This window comes from Chrysemys picta, chromosome 2 (genome assembly GCF_011386835.1).
Source record: "Chrysemys picta bellii isolate R12L10 chromosome 2, ASM1138683v2, whole genome shotgun sequence".
Taxonomy (NCBI): Eukaryota; Metazoa; Chordata; order Testudines; family Emydidae; genus Chrysemys; species Chrysemys picta.
This window is the reverse complement of record NC_088792.1, coordinates 161172227-161191453: the sequence shown is the minus strand read 5'-3', so window position 1 is coordinate 161191453 and position 19227 is coordinate 161172227. Positions and strand designations below refer to the sequence as shown.

General features: G+C 39.4%; 1 protein-coding gene across 13 annotated transcripts in view; it reads right to left on the bottom strand.

Annotated features, from left to right (window-relative positions):
- Nucleotides 1-19227, bottom strand: part of UNC5D (unc-5 netrin receptor D) — a 374043-nt gene that overhangs the window by 22515 nt on the left and 332301 nt on the right. For all 13 annotated transcript variants that reach the window (XM_065584627.1, XM_065584624.1, XM_042840351.2 and 10 more), the window contains 3 exons: nt 18951-19035; nt 2798-2966; nt 1245-1472 (listed from right to left, as the gene is read on the bottom strand). In XM_065584627.1, the coding sequence (XP_065440699.1) occupies nt 1245-1472; nt 2798-2966; nt 18951-19035 (482 nt within the window). The remainder of the gene's footprint in view (nt 1-1244; nt 1473-2797; nt 2967-18950; nt 19036-19227) is intronic.

The following is a 19227-nucleotide window of genomic DNA, read 5'->3' as shown; positions in this document are numbered from 1 at the left end:
GTTGCTCTTGCTCTGGATAAGAAACTTGTTTCTGGTTTTCCCATATGTGCCATTTTCACAGTTCTTCTGTTGCAGAATACTGGTTTCTGGAATTTCTGCTTGCTAAAGTGCTTTGAAGCCCTGTAGTATTACTGTTTTGAACATTCATTATTATGGCATACATGCACACAACAATGGGACAGACTCCGTAGCTGATTAAAATTCTTGTCGCTCCACTGACGTCAATGGACTACACAGATTTATACCAGCTGAGTTTCTGACCCAGTGCAAGTTAGGGGTGTGTATATGTGCCTTTGTCTTGGTAAATCTGAATGAAATTCTAAGGCCCCAATTCTGACCTTGCATACAAATATTACTAGACATTAGCTGTACATACCATCCATTTTTCGGCAGTGAGTGCAGAGCTACCATACTTCTCTAGCTACCACTAGCTTTTCTTTGGTGGCTTTTCTTTTATTAAAAACATAGTGATATTAGAGTGTGCTTTGTTAAGAGAGCCATGTTTCTGTGATGTAAAATACGAATCGGAAAAAAATTAAAAATCAGCTGTCACAACTGTCTTCATCTCTATTCCCGAACGACAAATGTTTTATTACAGCTGCAGCCATGGCAAACTCCAAATAAGGCAAATTCTACAGAAACACCATGTGAAAAAAATCAAAATTAATTTTGATGAACTACCACAGGGTTCCATTTGAGGTTTTTAAAAGATATTATGCACCATTATCGTGTAACTCTTATGGAAAGGGTCAAAAAACACCTACCAATTCTTGCTGCAATTCAAAAAAAGGGAGAAATGACTAATGAGAATGTAAAGGTTAATGACCCTGATGAATATTACACATCACAAGGGAAGCGACCGATATTTTAGTATCTGTATCACAGTCACACCCCATTGTACTTGGCGCAGCGCAAATGCATATTGAGAGAGCGTCTCGATAAATCACTTCATGTCTCTGTGCCTCTGTTTCCTCTCCCACACTTTAAGTGTTTGGGAGCAAAGACACACTGCAGGTCAGTGGATGGGCCAGGAGTAGTACCCTGGTCTCCTGAGTGACCTCGCCAGTGAATTAAATCACATAGGACGCGTGGCAGCATAAAGCTCCGTGGGCCAGGGATCATCTGCTTGTTTTATGTTAGTATAGGGCCGAGGGCTTTAAGGTGCTACAGTAATAGAAATAATACATGATCACAATTCTGTAGAAAAATAACTAAAATAAAATTCATGAGTTGAAATAATGTACCTGAAATGCACAAGGGGTGTTGTCCATACAGTACACTCTCAGATTGTAATCCAGCGAATTGCAAGACATGCAGCCAAACACTGCCACTTTCAGCTGTTTAACCGCGCAGTCAGAGATGGGCTCCCCAGCGAGAGCGTAAGTTCCAAAGCTGTCTAAGAGAATGTGACAGGCGTAAGGATCCAATAGGCAGTAGCAGGAAGTAGTTTCCTCTTCCATGGACATCACTTCCTATATAATGAAAACCATATTTCAAAATCAGAAGGCTTTTTAGAAAAGGTGCCGTGACATTTCTGTTAGTTTCTTTTCATTTTTTCTAATTTGTTTGAAACGTAAAATACTTTATGGGCAAGATTGCATAGACTTTATTCATTCAAGTGTTCACAATCTAGCCCTGAGTCAGCAGCAGCACTTATGGCTATATATTGTGCAGAATCCATTGTGCGCAGAATGTAATAATCATGATGCATAAGCAATATTAGCATCTTCTTAAGTGTTCTTGGATTCCTAGCTAATTTTTCCTAATGTCAGGTTAAGAAATTACCTTGAAGATGGAAGTCAATAAGCAAACCTTGAACAAGTCTGCAGCTAACATCCTCTTATAGCATCTATCAAGATAATGTTTATTCTGGTAAAAAAAAATACAACATTTTGTCTTCACGTACCCTTTTGCTGTGTTGTATTGTCATGAGATAAATGGTTTGGGGAATTTGCACTGCAATATTTCATTCTTCCTCAGTAGTCCTTGAATACTGGCAACCAGTGCTGATGGAACCGACTGTGTACTGAATGCAACAGCATCAAGTATCGAAGAACTATGTTGAACTTGAAATGAGGCAGAGAAGTGCAACAAATAGGATAAAATCCTTGGGGGGGGGGCAGGCAGAGAAGGTTAAGAAAGTCATGGATGGTTTTACTATTGGGCTTTTCCACCTCTTGAGGAAAAATGGGAAAACTCAATTGAGTCAACGGATACTTTGAAAGCTTGAACTGAAAATGGGAACTACTTTATGCAGCATTTAATAAACCTGTACACATTACTGACACAGGGTAATCCATTGAGGCAACCAATTAAATGGAATTATACAATGGCATGAAATATGTAGGTCCAAGAAGATTCAACTCTAGAAATGTTGGGTAAAAATATTAAACTTTATGCTTCAGTTCTTAAGGAATTCCTTACCTCTCTTTCCATCATGGTAAAGTTTTGCCCAACTGGTCAGGTTTAGCTATGGATGGGTCTCCAAGGAGAGTTTAGACCTACTTGAATTTCTTAATGGCTTAGAAACAGCAGACACAACAGGAGTCAATTGATACTGACCCGTCATGTGACCTTTGGGAAGCTAAACCTAAATCACATGACAGGGACAAGATCATAAAATGAAGTGAAATTTTTCATCAGTTTTGAATTTCAGTGGGGGGAAAGTATTTTAAAAACATCTGGATTTGTCTCTTCCCACTATCCCCATTTGACTAGCTCTAAGTTCAGCGTGGATGGTTATATCTTATATTTTCACCATCAGTAGGGCCTTTGGAGAGGGGCAGTTTAAACTTACCTCCCATTTCCCTTGTTGTGTTCTTTTTTTCAAGTGAATATTCCAGTGTTCAGAATTTACTTCTGCGCAATGCGGTATAGTCAAGGCAAAAGGAGTGGCGACAGTCACATCTGGAGGGCCACATGTGACTTCTGGACCAAGAAGAACTTCTGTGCCTTCTGGCTGTAGACTTCACATGTAAATAAATATGAGAAGAAGAAAAAAAAATCTCAAAGTCTTTTTTAAAAGGAATGAAAACTTATCTAGCATTTATCATCAAAATGGAATTAATTTATGTTAACTGCAATACACAAATATTTAAAATATTTGTGTAGCAGATGGCCGAGGCACTCAGATTTTGGCTATAGACAAAACGGAAAACCAACTACTGTGCTAATTTCAGTATAGAATCTGAAGCTGGATATGAAAGACACTTATTAGGCCACATATAAGCCATCCTCCACTGGTCAGTTCAGGATTTTGTTTCTTTAAGTACTTTTCCATTTGAATAAATCAAATACAATGTTAATATTACTCTATGTAAGTAAGGCTTATTTTATGCACCAGCTGGCAATATCACCATCTAATTCTTTTCTTGTCATCAACAATATTTTCATAGTAGTAAAGATAAAACAAATTATGGTGTAAAAATACAGATTCTCACAAATTTTCCCAGATTGAGTATGATTTTCCTGGTTTGAGAACATATTTATATTCTGCCGATAGAACAAAATAGGTAATAGAGAGATAGCAGACATTGAGTTATAAATATACAGTATCTGATATGAGTCTCTTTCCCTGCTCATCCATTCAGACCTAAATTTATCTCCATCCCACACAAATCAATTTTTCCTCACTTTCTGGATTGTAAATGCATATGCAAAACAATGAAATGGAAGCGATAGAAAGGGTCTGATTCAATTTTTAGACAAAAGTGGCATAATTTAAAATGTTACGCCATGTCTTTATTTTATCGGAGGACTGTATTTTGGGTCCATGTCTCAACCTCGTGGCTTGTGTTTTTATTACTAATGTTATCATACCTGTTGGCCAAAATCTGCCCATAGAATTGAAGACAGTGACGTTGCATACAAGGCCGGCTCCAGGCACCAGCCCACCAAGCTTGTGCTTGGGGCGGCACCTGGAGGGGGGCGTCGTGGTGCTCTGGCTCCGGCCGCTGGGGAGAGCGGGGCCACGACCGGGCGCGCCGCCCTCCCCCCGGTGCTCTGGACGCCGGGGAGAGCGGAGCCCTAGCCAGGCTCTCTGCCCAGCTCCCGGGGCTCCGGACGCCAGCGGAGCCACAGCGGGCTCGCCACCCTCCCCGCTGCGCCGGGGGTGGGGGTGGGGACGGCAGGAGGCTTTTTTTCCTGGGGCAGCAAGAAAGCCAGAGCCGGCCCTGGCTGCATAGACATAAGACAGGAAAGAATTGGCATCATGTGCATAACCTTACTCATGATTTTTATTATTTATATCCTTGTAGCACACAGGAGCCCTGGTCATTGACCAGGGCACTGTACAAACACAGAACAAAAGGATGGTCCCTGGCCCCAAAGAGTTGACAATCTAAGTAATGTCAATTAGACTCCTCACATGAATACACTTAGACATGTGCTCAAGTGTTTGAAGGATTGAGTCTTAAATGAAAAAAACTGGGTATACAAATATATTCACAAATAAATAGGCTGATTCTGCTCTGCTGTTACAGGAGTCAAAATATTAATTGTTCACAAATCCCCCGAGTTGAGAAATCATTACGTTTGTTTATCTAAAAAGTCAAACAAGAAGTGCATAATTCGGTATGTCTGCCATTCTCCTCTGTATAAAGTCGGTCATCCAATCAGGGAGCCAAAACTCACCATCACTACATGGCTTTGATAACCAATAACACAACACAAATAGGCCCAGCTTCAGTAAAGCATTTAAGCACAAGCTTAATGTTCCATATATCGGTAGTCCCACTGAATTTAAAAATAATCCAGCAAAATCCTTAAACATATGCAAGTATTCCAAATGAAGGGCTCAGAAACAACCCAGAGTCTCAAAATGTATTCATCCAAAGTACTTTAATTATGCTTGTGACTACCATATTTTTTCAAGAATCATGAATGGTTCACAAATAATTCACTACTGGGAAAATAAATAAATTGAAATATTTGAAAGTAAATAAGTATTTTCTTTCAAATATTTCAAAGTAATTTGAAAGCATTTGAAAAATTAAATAAATGAAATCAACCAGCAAGGAATGCTACTCTTTACCAATCACATTTGATTTAAACAGAGATAAATAAATAAACCTAAGAGTACTATGAAGAAACCTCTTTCAACAGCACAAAACGTTATTCATAAACAACTTTCATAAAAGATGCACTGAGTTTCTTACAGATTCATAGAAATGATCTTGGAATTATTAGAAACCTTCAAGACAAACTGCTATTTATTTATTTTGGGTAAGTTGTTCAATTATAACTCCCTTCTCTACTGTAACTCAGGAACGACTGGTGCATTTTATCTCCTTATCTCCATTTTGATGCTGCTGCTGGAAGTGATAACAATAGCATATTTCCAGAGAATGAGTTAAACCCTAGTTATTTAACTTGGTAGGTGCATCTCTATCCTATCTCACTCTCAACAGGCACACATCCTTCAACTCTTGCCTCCTATGCCAAATGGATGCTGCTGACAAACACACAAAATACAGGCGGGGGGGGGGGGGGGAGGCGAAGAGAAAGGAGGGAGTTTGCCAAAGTTACCTCCAGCACAAAGTTGGATAATTCATCTCCCATAGTGGGAACAAAATATAGGTTAAGCTGCAAATAACACTACATTTACCCTCAGGGGCTGTGAATCGAGAGTTTTAGTCAGGCTACTGGTGATGATTCACAATAAGTCAAGTTTTTGAAGTGTCAAGAAGAAAACAAAACACTCTCACAAAAAGAAAGGAAGACGTCTGTCCGGTTGGCTGGAGGATGATGTGAAATGGACTGGGACAATGCACCTGTGGCCTAAAACTCCCCCCGAAGAAGTAAACTGTGAGCTACAATCACTGAAACAGAATAGCCTCAATAATGGTCACTGGCAGCCTTCCATGGTCACTGTGGCTCAGTGTAATTGCTGACTGAGTAATAGTAGGGATGTGTGAGAATGACCAATGACAAGCTCTTCTGAAACAAGCAATTTAATTGCTTTCAGAGAATCATTCCCCCTGTTGCACATATTGTACAAACACAGGGAATTCTGGGAATTATTTAATGCCAAATGAACTGAAATCAACTAATTAGATGAACTTTCACACTTACTGCAAATAGCAGGAGTCTTTTCTATAACAACTGACAAGGTATTAGGAATCTGATGCAGTTCAGGGCTATTTATTAAGCAAGGGAAACATTACAAGATGCAGGTATTTAAAATTCCCTTGGGTGCAGAGTAAACAAATCGGTAACCAGATCCAATCCTTCCAAATCCATCAAAATCAAGAGCTTCACAGGTTTCCAGTAAAGGAAAGAGAAATAGGCAATGGAGCTGTGCAGAAATAGCCATTTTTTTCCATGTGGTTTCACAGAGAATAATTTCCTATTTTATTCTACAATATTCTGCCTTTTGCACAGTTCAGAGGAAATGTTGGATTTTTGGTTGTGGTTTTTGGCGGGGGGGCATCTCAATTACAAATTTTGAATTTCCATGTTTTAAGATCAAATTTGATCAAACTAAAATTTCAAAATTTGAAAAAATGTCATTTCCTTTCTAAAATAAAGGAATATTTTTTTGCTGAGAATGGAACCATTTTTTAATTTTACAAATCCCCACAAAATAAGGCAAGGCTTGCCTTAACTCAAAAAAATAAAAATAAAATAAAAGCAACAACTACTAGGGCAAAGAAATAAACTTATATCATATTAATATGAAATAGATAAAATGCAATCTTCATATGATAGGTGTCATAAGAAATTAAATACTTTGTGAATATTGAATGATGCTTCACAAAGTCCTCATGAAGCAAATGTTATTCCTTTCCATTTTACAGAAGGCACAGAGAGGTTAAAACTCAAATTGAAAGAGGTGGACTCAAATTTTGAGTGGTTCAGTTCTTAATTTCCCAATATTGACATTTTGGGCCTGATTTTCCAGGGGCACTGTGCACCCAGAACTCCAAATAAAGTCATTCAGAGCTCAGCACCTCTGGGAAAACAAGCAAAAAAGTGTTTCAAATTGGGCATCAAAAACCGAGGCATTGGTGTAAATGATGACACTGGGTTCCAGGCAATGATTAAAAGTTAGTTCACTGTGCTACTGTTCTCATCTGGTAGCATCTTACCACCCAATTTGCACAACTATGCATGGTGGAAAGAAATGATGAATTGTGGCTTAATTGTCTTGCCCAAGGTCACGGCGCAAGTCTGTGGTACAGAAAGAGAGAACTTTGGAGTCCTCATTCACAATGCCTGGCTCCAACCACTACACTGTGCAACATTTCCCGAGTCTTCAAACATTGCACAATGCGTTTTCTTTGTTTATGAATTAATATGAGCAATGAATCTATGGTTCTTTTTCTATGCTGTGGTACATAACTGCAGCATAATATTTTTCTCTTATTCTAACATAGCTGTAGGATAGATTAATGCTGGTATGATCACCTTTCTAGCCCATCTTTTGGAACACCATGCCTATCAGCAGTATAGAGGTCATTTTAATATGCTACATACTGTCTTGATACGGAACACCATATTCTAATGGAACAGACACACAAGCAGGTAGATCAGAAGTGAGGCAGAAGTTGTCTCTAAGAAATACAGCTGAAGGAAAAGATGACTCCTAGGAGAGGGTGGATTCCCAGATTCCACCTACAGAGGAAGCAACCATAGATATCCCAGAGAGAAATGTAACAGTAATTTTTGCCACTGCTCTTCTAGGCCCTGCAATAACTCTACATAAATAAGCCAATGGTGTGTGATTATCACATTCTTAACAACCTGAAAAAGACATTAAGCACAGCTGAGGATCTGGCCTTTAATTTTATTTTACCAGCATGCCTTCCTCAGTGGCTACATTTAGACTTGGCAGACATTGATTTCAATTTTTTTATCATTTCAATGGGTGTTTATTTTAAGTATATTTTCATTTTTATTCATGTAATTTTCACAGTGGCACCAAATTATGTGTTAAGAATTTTTTATTTTTATCTCTTTAAATTTTCACAATTGTGAGAAATTATGGGGCGGTCAGACAATAATGATTTAATAGTAGTTGACATTGTTTAAACTGCAATATGAAAAGTTACTTCTATAACAAACTGCCAACATCACATGCCAAAATACGCAAAGTAGATATCCTTATATCAGACACTATTACATACTAAAGTAACTTTTTTTACTTTGCCTATCTGTACATTTTGATTATTATTGAAGGAAATATTTTTTCGTCAGTTAGCGTGTGGTTGGCGAAATCGACGTTAACCGACATTTATTGAAAAATCTAATCCTTTCAAGCCTAGCTACATTGTACTCACTGGTGTGAATGCTGGGACAATCAGCCAAGTAATTCCCAGCATGTCTGCCTGCTTGTTTGCGGCCCATCTCTTGTGACTGACATCCTAGTGCTCTCACTGAATCTGATGTTGCCGTGTTTTGAATTATTGCCCACGGGGGGGAGAGAGGGGGGAGGAAGAGTTTTTAACATTTCCTATCACAAAAACTAATACAGTCTGTATTTCAATCTCCAAGTTACAGAGATCCTGGATCCTGAAATGGACTTTGGCTTCTAGGCCTGAAGTCAGTGTGAGAATGTTATGGAGAGGATCTAGCTTCCAAGAGAAGAATTGGTGCCCATTAAAAGCATTGTTTATTTTAGCTGTAGAAGTGGCTGCTCACGTATCTTCTAGAGGGAAGGCAGATCATCAGCAGGGGCTACAGGCCACATGTTCTTCTCCCCTTACATATTGCAAAGGCACTGAAACCAGAAAGATGGGAGTGGGGCTAAAGACGTGCACACACTCAAGCCCTAGCAGGCTCTTTGCTTTAACTCAGTGGGGTTGGATGCAAGGTATGTTAGTGGAGAAGGGGAGGAGAGGGATTACGCTTGTTTTGCTATTTTATTGTTACTGGCTAAAAACAGACCACAAATCAATGTGATATATAAAGATAACAGAGCTAATGGCATCTTGGCTCTGAATGAACCATAGTGCCTAGAGAAAGGAAGCCAAAGAGCTCTAGGTTTGTACATGGAGGCCCAAGATCTGTGCCTTGAATCTGGATTTCCCATGATAATTCAGTTTCTGGGTGACAGGAATACTAACTTTCATGTTACTTCAGACTCATAAATGTGCTTTTTTTTTTTTAACCTCAAGCCGTTAAATATAAACACCAGAACTGGTTTGGGGGGAAAAGAAAGTAAATTAATTATTTTTAAAAATCCATTTAAAAATGAATATTTTGACAACAAACAGCAAAATATATGCAATCTGCAGTCATGCACCATTCCCTTTACAACAGAAATGTGATGATTTATTGTTTTGGGGGCAATAAATGTGGTAGGGTGTGAGGAATTTTGCCCAGTTTTTAGTGTCAAGTTCTACATTAACACAAAAGTCAACAGAAATATTGCATAAGTTACATATTATATGTAAACCTGAATTAATCTGTCTTCTCACACATTTATGAAGAATTGATTGATTTAACAAATTAGACGCTTACAGACTATGTGCAAATCGATTTTTAAATGGCCAGTTCACATACACAGTGTAAAGCAGTGTCCATACCTTATATGGAGGTTAGGAAGTAACAATTCAATGAATATCTGAAATACATTCAGTTTTTCATGCAGTGTGGGTTACTGCATTTGATTATCATGGAATCATCACACTTCTGTTGGAATGCAATCAAACCAGAATGTCAGAGAGAGAAATAGGCAAATAGAACCTTGAATCCTGAAATTTTCCCTCCTCCACTTTTCTTCTTCTAATCTTTTCAATCAGCTCCTTTCTGCCTCTACCTCCATACTCTGACCTCATTTTAATTCATTCTACTCCAACCTGTGACAGTCTGGGATATCTATAAACATGTATAAGGGTGATGTTTCTGGAAACAGTGCCGCTTTAGCATCAATAGTTAAATACATTTTACCTATTGGAAAAAGTGTAAATTAAACAATATTACTACTTATGGTAGCACCCACAACTTGCTAATAATTTTCCAAACATTTAAGAAACAGCGGTCCGTGCTCTGAGTTCACAAGCTAAGGAGCTGACCTAACCTGTACAGGATATTTTATTTTAAGTGATACAGGCCAGATATACTCAGATAATATGGTAATAGAAACTATACCAGTACCTAACATAGATAGATACACTTATGTTGGAATACCAAGACCTTACATACATTTTTTCCTCCAAATGTCTTTAGAGTCAGACTGAGCATTGTTTGAGAAAGGCGAGCAATTCAGGTATGGGCCACTAGACTTGCGTACAGACAGCTCTGTGCCTTAAAATTCTATTACTCCTGCCAAATTTCTCCTGCTTTGTTGGGAGAATTCTATGAACACTTAAAACACAATTCCACTGCCCTGCCAGGAAAGGAATGTCTCAAAACTCTAATACTGTGTAGTGAGTGATCTTATTTCCTCCTTATATTTGGATGTGATACATCTGTCTCTAATCTGAGCACACACAATGGTATTCATTTATGTGCCCCATTTTCAGTGTGCAACCAGTCACCTCATTTGGGAAAATGAGCACCATTTTATATTTGCTACAACTAAGACAATGCAGTAGTTACTGGGTCCCATGTCACTCGGCAGTCTTTTGAAGCACAGAGTTCTGGTTCAACAGGTGATAATTGCAGCATAGTTAAAGTAGTAAACATAAGAACTTAACTGGAGCGGAAATGATGTTTATGGTAAATCACCTTAATAGGACTTGCTATTTCTTCCAGAAGAACTGGCAATAAAAGAAAGGACGCACACAAATAAGGCATAATTACACTATGTGGAGCCCCTTTTCAAAATGCCATCGGATGCATGAACCGGTGGTTTTCCCCTTAGTGAAGGAAGGTTCATGTTATTCAAACTTCTTAGCGAACACAATCCATTGTTATCTTTCCAGCTGCATCTTTAATTAAGACTCATTTGGGCTATTCTCATCACTTTCATATTACAATCCATGTGGTATTAAAATACACTGTTAAAATTATAGCAATTTGTACTATGGAGTGTCAAAGGGACAAAAAAAAAAAAAAAAAAGAGACCTAAGAAAATTGTGACCAGACAAGATTTGAACACTTGGGGGCAGAATCTGCCCCAGTAATAATTGGGCTAGCCCTATTGTTTGTATTGGGTCTATATTCTGTGTTGAATAACTTTCTATTACTCTAATCTGGGTAATTGTAAGTTAACAATATTTTGCACTTGAATAGAACCTTCCCTCTGAGCATCTCATACTATTTTACACACATTAAGTAAGTCATAGAAATGGGGAGGTATAGCAATTTTTCCCCCCCCAATGCATGTCAGGTATTGGCCACTTCTGGAGATAGGCTGTTCGTGTTAGTGAATGAGTGGATTGATTTGGCATGGCACGTCACACTCAGTCCCTCAACAGAGCTGAATAGCTGTATTCATTAGTTTCAGTTTTTATTCTTTCTCCCCACTCCCTTTTAATTGTTTTTACTCACAGCATTGTGGTTCTTCCCAGGGCCGGCTCCAGGCACCGGCTTAACAAGCAGGTGCTTGGGGCGGCCAAGGGAGAGGGGCGGCACCTGCGGCAATTTGGGGGCGGCAGGTCCCTCATTCCCTCTAGGAGCGAAGGACCTGCCGCTGAACTGCCGCTGCCGATCGCGGCTTTTTTTTTTTTTTTTTGCTTGGGTCAGCAGAAATGCTGGAGCCGGCCCTGGTTCTTCCACAAGAAACAAAAGCTTGAATGCCAAATTGTCAAGGCTACGCAAAAACCATTAGCGCTTTGAGTGTTTTTATTACAGCAATTGTCCTATTCTTTCTGAACCCCAATAAGACATGGTATTGACTATTGAATGTGAAGTGCTGGAGGAGACACAGCTGGCAAACTTCTCTCTCCTACCCTCCCCAACAAACTAATTGAATTCCAGCATGTAATTTTTATTTATTTTTCTTTTAAATCTCTCCGGGCTTGCTGTTGGCAGCAGGTTGTTTTGGAGCATTAGTATGTGAGAGACAAGAGGACCACACAAAGTCTCCTCTCCCTCCAGCACCTCTGCATGAACAGCTGTGAAGATTGTGTGGGGTTCAGAAATCAGCTGCTGTGAATGCAAGCACAATTTCTAGTCAAAATCTTACAGCTGATTAGGGGTTCTTAAATCATTTCTGTGCTCTGATGTGTGGAGCTGCTGTCACTACTAATGAAGTACTGTTTAGCATTTTGTGACCTAACATGCTCATCTTGCGCTTTTTTTTTGAGAGGGGCCTAGAAGTTGTTATGTAAACCCTTCCATAAGTGTGAACCTATCACATAAAGTGGTCAAAAAACACTTGGAAATCCAGGACCCAGGTTTTTTTAAGGGGGGATTTCAATAGGGAATAGGATTTCAATCAGTCTCTTGCCAAAATACTCACAGCACTGCCAAATTTCATTGTCTGCTAAGAAATCCTGTTATTCCTTATGATCCAGACAATCCCACGACATCTGGCTTTCCAGTCCTACAGATTCACTTCCAATACTTCAACATTACTGCTGATGAGGACTCTGGCACATCACTGGCTATTCCCAAAAGTAAGGGTAAAGGAAATGTTTGCTGCTCCTAATAGATCTATTATTTCTCCTTTAAGTGAGTGCAAACTCTTTGTATGGAAGAACAAGTAGCCTATATCGATCAGTCTTTCGCTTCTGAATGCAGTTAATTTATTATTTGTATTGCAGTGGTACCAAGAGGTGCCACCCGAGACTGGACCAAACGCTCCAGGGTTGGCCTGGAGTCTCCCAGAATCGGCATCGATCTCCCAGTGAATACTGAAAGCAATCCAGGAGATTTTAATAGGATATTTTAAGAAAATGATATTATGTCATGTTGGGGGGGGGGGAATCTCCCAGAACAGTTGGCAACCCTAACTGGACCCCTATTCTGTTAGGATCCCAGTAGGAGGCAGTCCCTGCCCCCAGAGAGCTTAAAGTGTAAATGGACAAGACAGACAAAGAATAGGAGAAAGGATTCATTATTTCCAAGGGTATGTCTACTACACGGCACAGTAAAACTGGGCTCTTACCTAGGTTTTAATCATAACTCCCCCTCCTCTCTGCCATCTACACAGCAAAACCTCTGAGCCAGGTTTGGAGGTCCCTTAAGCCCAGGGGGAGGGTTTTTTTTAAAGACCAGGCTCCACTGTAACTTAGGCTGGAACCTGCCTGCAATGTAGTGAAGATGCAGGGAAAAATCACTCAGGTGCTGATAGTCCTCCAGTGCCCTTCCCACAATTCCCCCAGGTATTGACACAATTGACTGGGAAAGAATCCTAAAGCATCTCAGCACAAAGAACCATTGGCTGTGTCCCAGCCATACTCAGGCAAGAAGCAGTGAGGACATACTTTTGCAGATATGGCTTTGCAATGAGGATGCTCGCACCTACATGCCAGTCACCTAGGTGTAACTGTAGATCTAGCCTATATTACAAATGAGAAACTGAGGCACGGGACAACTAAATGACTTGTCCAAGACCATAAAAAGAATTGGTGACAGAGCTGGAATTGAATCCAGATTTTCTGTGTCATCCCCGTCTCTATGTGCCTATTAATTTATTTCACTAAGAGACATCAATAGTGGGAAGAATCCCCAGCACTGTCAGGCAAATAACATATTCCTAGCTGCACTAACTCCAATCAGCCACAGTTCCCGGCTATGTGTGGGTAACTCCAGTGATGTGACTTTTTGGTTCAGGGAGCAAGCCACCAGATTGCTGGCTTTTTTTTACAGTATGGCTCTTGCTCAGTGTTAGCGGCTTAAGGAGGTTTAAAGAGAGAGAATTAAGCAAGGAGGCAAGAGATGTTTCACTCTAATTCTTGCTAGGGCCTGAATCAACAGGGTTTTTGTTACTTTCTGAGAAATCAATATCCAATGTATTTTGCCAGCATCAAAGGAAGTATGGTATTTTGAGAGCAAGCTTGCCTATTTCTTTACTCTCAGGGAGCCCTTCAATGCATCCGTTATAAAGCCCCAGCAGCCAGCCCCATCCTTGAGGCTCTACGTGACAAACAACATATTTGTGATCATCAGACCTTTGGCTTGGACTCCTTTTAGAGAGATCACCGGTTCCATGGCTGATTTGGCCAGGAGCACTGTGCTTCAAGACTCTGGAACATTTTAAGACGTGGATTTCTTCTTCTTCTAGATTTAGCACAAGACCCACATTCCAGAGGATTGTATGACACCAATTCACAGCTGACACAGATGATTTGTGGTAAGAATTGGTATATTGCACAGATGATGGGACAAAAATTATGGTTTGATTTTTGAAATGATAGCAATGGAAACAGAGCAGGGGGAAAGATCTAGGCTTAATTCAGAATGTCTTTTAATGTCTACCTTCTGCCCACAGGGGCTGAAAGAAGGAGGTGATAGTAATGATGACTAGTCTAATATACTGAACGATCTCCGCCTTAATGATCTCTGCCCCCGATGGCTTCCTGGAACCACACATTCAAGGGTCAACACTACATTCTTAAGAAGTAGATACATCTGTTCATCCACCTAATGTAGACAACAAATTAGACTGTGATATCTAAAAACCAGGGAGGGTGGACAGTCTTTTGGATGAAACTTTACTAGAACTGCTATTGAATCATAAATGACTACACAGAGCAGAACTTTTGTAAGGAAAAGGGAACAAACATCCTTTTCCTGAACCCATAATTTAACCTTTCATCCACTGCTGTACAGTGAGCTGTCCACATGGCTGATGTCCTTCACTCGAGAGGTGGCTGCTTAATGCATATGGTCAGTAAAGTGATACAGAACTGTAACTCAGTATCAACTCTGCAGAGATTGCAGCTTCTTCTGCCATGGGAAACAAGAAACCCAGGAGCAACAAAAGGCAACCAGGTTCCCTGTGTATCAGTACAGGATGCTGCTGCTGCTAAACAAGTCTGTTTTATTCCAGCAAAGCTAAGATGGCTGTATCAATGCTGTCTCAGTTATTTGAAAAGGAAACATTGCCTGTATTATAGTGGAAAAATAAATCAATGTTTGCATTTGTTTCATTTTATAGGATTGCATTAAAAAAAATCTCCCTATGGTAATTTTCTGGTCTGGTTCTCACCATTCCTGCTTCTGCCCACAAAAATAAAACAGCAGGCAAAATTTGCTACTTGTATTTAATTAACCCATTTTAATTCACTTCTGCATAATCCTTGCAGATGAAACAGCTGCTTTTTTCCCCTCCTTTCCTTCACATATCTTAATATTTCATTGAAAATGATCAAAATACTATGGTAGCAGATGGGGATGGAATGTAAAAGTTCTCACAAAGGAGTTCAGATATCAGAGAAAAGCAGAAAAGGATTTCACAATAAGTTTTGGAAAATATCCCTGGACTTTAAAATCCACAGACAGCTCTTCCTCTTGGTTTTTAAAGAAAAACACCTGCAATTATTTAGTTATCTAAGCTACTGTAACCAAATATTTACTCTATATTGAATATAGGTACAGGAAAAGTGGACAATATTTAAAAAAAGAAGTGATGTAAAAAAAGAAAACGATTGCATATAAAGAGTCTATCACCCCACGCAAAGAGAAGAAAGTCCCAGATTCCTAAACAAAGTCAAAGTGCTCTTTTCCTTGAACACAAGAGCCATCTCCATCCCCATAATGCTTCATGGAGACAAACATCTGGGAATTGGCCAGTCTTGGACCACTTGGACCACTATTAAAAATAGGGCTTGAGAGGTACATAAGCCTGCTTCTGGCCCCTCTATACAGAGGGTGCATCCCCTCCCCTCCAAAAAAAGAAAAAAAAAAAAAGAGTGATCTTGAAATTCACCACTGAAATTATTATTGCAACTTGTCTGTTCAGCTCAGTTTGGAATGTAAATTATGAAAGCGAAGTTGAAGGAAGCTAAAGAAACATGCAAAAAGTGGGAGCTTATTTAATTACACTGTAAGAATGTTGTTTGGAATGTCCCACTGCATCTTGTACCAGTGGTAGTGATGGAAAAACTAATAAATCTAATCCTCGCACCTACTGAGCTAAAGCAGGGAAATTTGTTGGAGGCCTCAGGCAAAGATTGAAGGGAAGTTGGGTTTCAGAACAGTTCTTGGTAACACAGACTGAGAAAACAGAATTTGTGCTTAATGGTAATGGAACAGATGATAAAATATGAAAACAAGTCAGAAAACTTACATGATGAAGTATAAACAGCATCAAGCTACTATATGGAATTAACTACATGGAATTAACCAGTTGTGCTTTAGCAACATATCAGGGCATTGTTGCAACACTAATTCAGAGAGCAAAGTGATGCCTAGGTGACTTGAGCGGGTATAAAAACCTAAACTGCCAACACTGTTTCCTACAGTACCTTAGAGATCTCGCATCCGAGTACTAGGCTGACACTGCTTAGCCAGAGATTTGTCAGGATCACAAGATAAAGAATCTCAGTGTAAACAGTAAGAGAAAAAGGAAAGTTATACTCAGCAGAAGTGCAAACAAACCTTTAAATGATACATACTGTGGCTTAATAGTAGGAGCAAAAGGCGAATTTAAGATTCTAAGTGTCCTGGGCTTACTGATTTTTATCTTTAATCTTAACATTATTTAATGATAAAATCAAGTTTGCTTAATTTAGAAAAATACACCTCAGTAGTATATATTAACCAGAATTCTTGTGACAAACTCTCTTGAGTAAATACATCACTGAGGAAACTAAGTGACAAGTTATATTTACCCAAGAAGCTAGAGCAACTCTAAGTCAATATGTACAGTAAAAGGGGAAGAAAAGAACCCACTAACATGCCAGTTTCTCAAGTGCATATCGAATACACTCCAATGGGAATATGTGGAAAGGAAAATAACTCTCATGTGCAACAGTGGGGGCACTAAAGGCAGGAAGTGGCTAGCAGTCAGATAACACTTAGCACTGTTAAAAGTCCAGAAGGCCCTGAGTATTGTCTAATGATTGGAGAATAATTTAGAGTCAGAGATGGGTGTGGCTGTTTTTCCTCGGTCTCTCTTCCACCATTATGATTTCAGGCAAGATATTTAGGAACAAGTTTTCAAAAGTGCTTTAATTCTGGGTACCCAATCTAAAACACCTCCAGCCTGATATTTAGAGGTGCTGAGCACCCACATATCCTACATTTCTCAAGTTGGGCACCTCAAATTAGTAGACACACTTGGAAATTTTTGGTTTTATCTTTCCATCACAATTTGCCCATCTGCTGAATGCATGTAAACTCATCTGCCTTACTAAGAAGCTTTAACTAATGAACGTCTGTATGGTTCATCCCAGGTTCTCAAAGCAACCTAAGATTAGTGCAGTTCCTAAGGTCTGCCAAGCCTCTTCAAGTCACAGATATCCCCACAAGAACTACCCTGCTGAGACTCAGCTGAGGGACAAGGACCCAAAAGGAACAAGAAAAATAATGCAGTAGTAGGATTATTTGACTTGGAATAAACATCACCTAGAAACTCAATATTGTAAACTGGGTTCCTGACACAGATCTGATTTATTCTGTTTCACAATTTTGCATTTGAGATAAAAGGAATTTGGGCTCTAAAAATTAAGGATTGTCCTGTAATTAGTGACAATTAAGAAGCAGGGCTAGCACCCTACCCACTTCACACCTGCCTCCCCTCAAATCCTTGTACTAGCATTGTGACAATATGCTACATTTGTGACCTAAGTGTGCTCACTTCAGTTACTAGATTCTATTAAGTAAAATTTCACTTTGTAACTCTACTGAGTCTCCTGGTATTTGAGAACAAAGTTTCCAGACAGAACTTAGTAGAACCTAGAAAATAACTTGTGCCAAACTTAGCACTGCACATCAGCAAAATCCATTGGGCTCTGAAAAACAACTGACTGAGAGAGCACTTTGATTCTTTATAACCCATGTTGTGTGAAAAGTTAAAGCCACTGGGAAACAGAAAATCCTTTTATGGGAACAGCTATCAAAATCTGTTAAAACCATCTGTTTCTCTGGCTGTTTTCCTTCGTAACAAAAAGGGGAAAAAAACTAATCTGAGGTAAGAGACCCTTGGTCAAATTCTACTTTCACACTGATGTAGATCTGGAGAAACTCCACTAATTACAATATAGTTACTCCTGGCATAAGTGATAGCAGAATTCAGACCCCCCCCCCATGTCTAATGGCCATCTCGTTTATGAAAAGGTCCAAAAGAGTAGCTAGGTATATTTTATGTGGCAGAGATAATGGCAGCACATATGATACAGCTGCACAAAAATCAGCTGCCTGAACTTATCAAAAGCTTAGTAACAACTTTCCTTTTCCTTCTGTTTCTAATTATTTAAAGTGATTGCAATGGTGCTGGATTGAAAGCCTGGGAGAATGAACTCCTTTATTTATCCACAAAACAGAAATAATGCAGGGCAAAGGCACTTCAAACACCCTCTTCACCACCTTGCCAAATGCAACGCACAAGGATCACACTTCTAAAAGTCAAAGGGCAGTTCAGTTTCCATGATCCACTCAATTCTTGCTGGGGCAATGTGACAGTCTGCTCTCTTGTTGGCTGTCTGTGACTACAGTCTCTGATAGTGACTTCAGAGCAGAGATATCTATAAGTTAGGAACTGGACTATTTATGCACTAAGAACTTGACTGAGAACCCATTCATTCATTTCACATAGGTCACTGAATGTCCATAGGATGGTGATAACTATTCATCAGCAATGGGAAGAGTCAGACTGGTAACCTAGAAGTTCAAGATTCCTTACTAAAACCCCCAGTTCCCCCGAGTTATCCAATCCTTCAACAGAGTTCTTATATCTGAATGTGTTTTCAGAGTGGTAGCATACAAAGTGCCTGATCGTGCTATTGCTTACCCCAGTAATTCCTATGAAGTCAATAATTATACCAGGGTAAAAGAGGGTGGAATGAGGCCCACATAATCCAATAATTGGTATGATGGTTATCAGAAAAGTATTTGCTGGGATTATGCTTTTTTTTTGGGACAGTATTGCCATGTGATTTTTATTGGTTTCTCACCTGGACTCCCCTTGACTGATGGTAAGATAGATTTCCCATGAGCTCTCTTCAGGGATAGCTCCATGTGGTATCAGCAAACTGACTCCTACAACAGAACAAGTTTAGAGGTTATTGTTGGACTTCCCAAATCCAAAGCTTCTGGAAATACTTTGGACATAAAGGAAAACCTCACAAATTGCTTCTGAACTATAACCCTTTGAAATGTATACTACCCTAGCAAAAAGCCTGTTTGAAAATGGTAGTACAGGGTGGGCCATTATCAAATTAAGGAAATACA